The sequence below is a fragment of the Vigna angularis genome, chromosome 2, assembly GCF_016808095.1.
Source record: "Vigna angularis cultivar LongXiaoDou No.4 chromosome 2, ASM1680809v1, whole genome shotgun sequence".
Taxonomy (NCBI): Eukaryota; Viridiplantae; Streptophyta; class Magnoliopsida; order Fabales; family Fabaceae; genus Vigna; species Vigna angularis.
The window spans coordinates 1987915-1993921 of NC_068971.1; the positions used below are offsets into that span (position 1 = coordinate 1987915).

Below are 6007 nucleotides of genomic sequence, written 5' to 3' on the forward strand. Positions count from 1 at the left end.
AATTATAATCATAATCTTGTATGTTGTCTTCTTCTTCCTCGTGTAATATATATTCATTGTCTATTTCAACATGACAGAAAATCTTCGTGTTTTATCTTATGGTTAAATGTTTAGTTCTTGTAAGCTTCACCCTTTTAAATAGTTAATTGTGGCGAAAGAATTGAGTGTTTGTTTATACTGTCATTTGTGGCTGTCGTATAATTAAAAATTATTAATTTTTTAATAGTAGTTACTTTAAATTTATATCTAAGATTTTTTAATTAATCAACATCGTAGAAAATATTAAAATTAAATTCCACCTTATTACAATTGAATTTACAAAAAAAAAAAGGGGTGAAGTGATAAGTAAGTCTTCTCATAATTATGAATCAAATGTTTGGAAGAACCCAAAAAGGATTATTTCAAAAAGTTAATTATATATAATTATTTAATTACTAGTTTTATAATTAACTATACATAATAATACTATTAATAGTGTTATTAGATGGTTAATTTTATTTCAAATCAACAACACATGTATAACTTTTACATATTAAGTTCCAGAAAGTATAAGGCTGAAAACGATAAAAAAAACTGTTGAAAGTTTTGGAAGTAATTTTTGAAGAAAATATTTAAAATAATTATTAGAAACTAAGTATTAATTTCAAATTTTCAGATGGATAAGAACAACTTGTTTAAAAAAATGTATTTAAAAAATTTAGCAGTCATCCCAATTTGTCAATAAAATTTTTCTAAGAAAAATAGATAAGAGTTATCCCAAACATGCTCCACAGCTAAAAATTTTTCTATTTTAGTTTTTCAAAAAGAACATATATTTTACTAAATTTCATGAGTGTTTTTTTTGAAATACCAACTAAAAGTTGATAAAAAAAATTCTTAAATAAAAACTAAGTTTTACTCCTTCAAAATGTATTACTAGTTTTTCTCATCAATTTTCCTTTCTCCTTCGAAGAAATTTTTGTTAAATTTTGTTAGCTTCGTACATATATCTTTTACACGAGTTATAATATAAAAATAATAATTTTTAATAAATACAAAAAATGGTTATTGGTTCTAAAATCTATTAACCAATAATTAATATTAATTATGAAAATGATAGAGACGAAGCATCCTCAAATTGATCCTACAAATTGATAAAGGTGTTGAAAATCTGATCTACTAAAAGGAAGAAAAAGAAGAAGAAGAGATGTGTCTTTGTTTTAGCCACTTATAACCATGTCACTGTCATTATTCTTTGAATGTTATGAAGCCACTTGTTCCAAACACAATTGGTGTAGAAGAATATGGCAATAGATATGGATTTGGTTTACAAATTTCATAACTCAGAACTTACACGTGTAAAAAAGAATGTCATTCAAACATTTACTACCATAAAGTGAACATCCTAAACCAAAAAAAAAAATATCTTTTTAACATTATAGCTCAAACAATTTATTACTTTGCCATGAATTTTAATTTTACATTATTATGTTTAAGAAAAACATTAAGTAGTAGTATTTATACCAATATAAAGAGACCCATCTTTGAAAAAGAAGAAATTATTAAAAATTTAATTGTGAATCTAAATTTTATATTAAATAATAATAAAAAAAACATATAAAGATCTATTAATTTATTATCTAAGATTTTAGACAGACAACAGTGTCAATATTTTATATAGTTAGATTTAGATCTTACTTTTATATGAGTTTATGATAACTAATTGCATTCTGAGCGTAAGAGAAAACACTTTAGATAAAAATTGAAATGAGAGTAAATCATGGTTAATAATGAGAAAAAAGAAAGTTGAGGGAGGAAAAGTTGAATAGATATATATTTTTTTACTTGGTTATGAGCCCTTAAATTTGAGTGGTCTAAGAGGGTTATTATATAGAAGCATTGACATGACCAGAAGATCATATCTGAGAACATAAAGAGCGTAGAGCAGAAACCTAAAAGTGGATCCAAGAAGGCATGGAAAACTACCACTATCTTCAGAAACATCAAAGGAGGAAGAGAAAGACGACACAGTACAAGAATTTGATGCTTATGCATCATGGTCTTCGGAAACCGACATGTCTGCAATGGTTTCAGCTCTTGCTCAAGTTATGGCAACTGCAAATCAGAACCCTCCCATCTCACAATCAACATCTTTTCCTCTCTCAAACTTTCACACCAAAGATCAACCTCAACCTTCTTCAGATAAAGGTCTGCAAGCTTTCTTAACTTATTTCAATTCATCATTTATGTATATATATGTCATTTCTTGAAAAACAAAAAAAAAAAAAAACAAACTTTTTTCTGTCTTTAAATTCCGATTAATGGAAATGGTGCATCTTTGGATGTCTTATGTAGAATCAATCTGTTTTAAATCAAAAAAGTAAAAGAATCCATTTTTTGGTGTAACATTCTGATCTATCTTTCCTTGTTAAATTCAAATGAGTATATACTTATAATTATATGAAATGTCACGAACAACGATCTGCGATCTTTATTTGTTGACTTGAATTTTTTTTTTCGAAATTACACTGTATTTTGAAAAAAAAAACAGGTTAGTTTTTCATGATTTTATTTATTTTGATGTTATATAGTTCTGGTATAGCATGTTTATGAACCACTATAGCTATTGTAAAAAAGCTTTACTAATCCTTTTTTAATTATAGTAAATATAATTTTAAATAATCACTGTCTATCAACTTTGAGATTAACATTCCAAAATTAATAATAAAAATTCAAAAATCAGCTATAAATTATAACATAGATTCATATAGTAAAACGTTAAAAACCTCATTTAAATAATAGTAATAATAAAAAAACTAAGTCTAGCTTGTCAATTTTAATCGAAATAAGGAATAAACTTTCGGTGATCGACACGTTTTAGAAAAATAAAATGAGAAAAATGAAACCTCAGAATGACAAGGTCAGCATAAGTGGTAAGTAGACAACTTAGTCAGTACAGAAATTCAATGCATGAGTCTGTCTTATATCAAGTTGTCGTGGTTTTTCTTCTTTCTTCTTATCTCATCTTTGACCAATGCCCAGAACCACACATCAACAAGAACTAAACATATAAGAATTTCTTCACGTAACAGATTAAAATACATATCATATTTCTGTTCCCATGATTCATATACGTCACACATTGCATGCATAATTCTTAGAACTTTTAATTTGAATTTCGTTATTATAAATATCAAATTAAAAATGCTTTAATATTGAATATATCTGCATAGTTTGACAAGTTTTATGCAGTGGGGAACATAAAATCTACACCTACCTTGCCTACCTTAGCATAGTTACATCGGAATTTGCATAAAACATTTGATATGGTCTCCTTTTTTTTTAAGTTAAGACAATTCTTTTATAATCAATTACATTATTATAAGATATTGTGTTTCGAAATGGCTCCACCCCACCTTTATAATTGCATGTTCTGTTTCCAGATTCGGCCTTGTAGAAATAAATAACTTAATAAATTTCAAACTCTCTTTTTTGGTCTACAATGCCTCTTTATAGGATTTTAACCTAAAACCTACATCCTCTCCCACTAATCTTAAATAGACTAGGGTAGGTTAAGTTTGAGCTTTTTTCTTACCATGACATAAGAAATTAATTTATTTTATACACCTAATATATCTTATTATTATAACTCTCAATATGCTTGTAGTTTATTTGTCATGTTTTTTTTTTCTGAATTTTTTTTAATAAAATTAATAGATTTCAATTCTTTTTATTTTACTTATTCTAAAAATAAAATTTTATATTTTAAGCTTCTTGCTAGAATATATATAAGTGTGAGTTAAGATATTTAAATATAAGTATAAATTTCACGTACAAAAATATCATAATTTTTCGATTTAAATGTGAATTAAGATAGTCAAATGTAAATATAAACTTCCCATGTAAAGATAGAAGAGTTAAACATTATATAAAAAAATTTTGTAATTCATAATTTTAAGATTTTGAGATGAAATAATATATATATATATATATATATATATATATATATATATATATATATATATATATATATATATATATATATATATATATATATATATATATATATATATATATATATATATATTTAAAAGTCCATCACTTCCTTAAATAATAGATAGTTTTGAACTTATTTATCTTGCATTTAACCAGCTTCATCCCTTACATTATTTAATAAAATAAGTTAATAACATGATGATTGAAATAGGCTTTTAAGGTGCATTTTTGGAAACATTCTATTAGAGCAATAGTAAAGTGAAAGAGAAAAACAGACCGAGATGAAAATGTAGTAAAGTAGAAGGAAAATATATGGTTGATGAAATAAAAAAATTTAATATTTTATGATTATTTTATCTTTATATTGTAAATGAAAAGAAGGTAAAAATGTGTCATTATCTTTATTCACGATTGAATGGTTTGTGTGTGATGGTAACGAAGGAGTGACAAAGAAGCCACACTACAGAGGAGTGAGACAGAGACCATGGGGAAAATGGGCAGCAGAAATCCGTGACCCTAAAAAAGCAGCAAGAGTATGGTTAGGAACATTTGAAACAGCAGAAGATGCAGCCCTTGCATATGACAAAGCAGCACTCAAGTTCAAAGGCACAAAAGCAAAGCTTAATTTCCCAGAAAGAGTTCATCACAATGTTTCTTTTATGCACCAACACCAACCTTCATCAAACACATCAAACACTTTTGCTGCCTCTCAATCTCTTTCTTCTGTTGATGTTTCAGCTCCACCCTCATTTTCCACACATGATCAACCTGGCCACCAACTTTTTCCAAACATCCTTCAATATGCTCAGATTCTTTCAAGTGATGATGCACAGTTTCCTTACTACACATCCCATCTTTTCAATCAACAGCAACAACAACATCATCAGCAGCAGCAGCAACAACAAGATCCTTTCAGCTCTCAATTTTCTACCACCTCTTCTCAAGCATCCTACTTCTACAACCACCAACAACAATTTGATGAACAGGGACATGATCACTCACCCCAGTAGGTTTATTTTGAAAGTCTTGATTAATTTGTAATGGTAATTGCAATCGTGACATCAAAGTTTTGAAAGTCTTGATTAATATTGACCCCATCATCAGCGTTAGGTGTCCACAAGATTTTTGAGATGTGTAACCATGACGATAATTTTTACTAGTGTGTGTTTGGATATCAAAATTTGCTGTTGGAAGTTTGAATTTGCATGAGCTTTAATCCAAACATGGCTTGAAAATCTTGGCAAAGCAATTATAAAGCTTGACTTTAGTAGAATATGTAACTGTTAGTGAAGGATTAGTGTATCTTTCTTTAAGCTTATTGCACAAGACATGATCCCACTTTTAATTTCAAATTCAATTATGGATAATGCTATCTATTCTATGTTGATACCTTTTTTTTTGGAAAGTTTTTAGTGATTTGATTTAGTCGATCAAAGTGAGACAAAAATGATTATTTTAAGCAGATCATATTTTACTTCCTTTTTTCAGACTAATCTCCAATTATTAATTAATCAGAAGAGGTTCGGTGAACACTTTAAATTTAGCTTTATTTTTCGATTGATAGATATGTTATTTTTTTTAAAGATATATAACTCGTTTAAGCAATCATTCCTACCAAATTCAATGCCTCAAGTATCTCCCAACGAAAGACAAAATATTATCAACCCTAAAAAAAAAAGAAAAAGCAAAAGGGTCGTGGCTTAATGTCAAAATTCTTCTTCAATTTGTACCATTTTCTTCCTTTCTTCAACCACATATATTCTTTGCCTAAAATCTTTGAACTTCTGAAGTGTGACTCAATAAGTAATTATGAGTACTCTATCCTTTTGTCTACTTAATATAAAACTTCTAACATATTTAAATTATTTTCATAATTTCTCTGTAAATTAACCTTATTTGAAATGTAAAGATGTCTAATATAGAAAAGAAAAAATGAAAGAGAAAGAAAAAGGGTAAAAGGTTTTGGTTGGCTTTGAAAATAAGTATGCAAATAGCAATATATTATGAAGTATGAGTGGTTGGTTAGACGGAA

At 27.3% G+C, this 6007-nt stretch overlaps 1 protein-coding gene across 1 annotated transcript; it reads left to right on the forward strand.

Annotated features, from left to right (window-relative positions):
- The first annotated feature begins 1867 nt into the window (after positions 1 to 1867).
- LOC108328315 (ethylene-responsive transcription factor ERF113) lies at positions 1868 to 5242 on the forward strand. The gene is made up of 2 exons (XM_017562170.2): positions 1868 to 2187; positions 4417 to 5242. The coding sequence occupies exons 1-2, from the start codon at positions 2055 to 2057 to the stop codon at positions 4983 to 4985; spliced, it is 702 nt and encodes a 233-aa protein (XP_017417659.1). The 5' UTR covers positions 1868 to 2054; the 3' UTR covers positions 4986 to 5242.
- Positions 5243 to 6007: the final 765 nt, after the last annotated feature.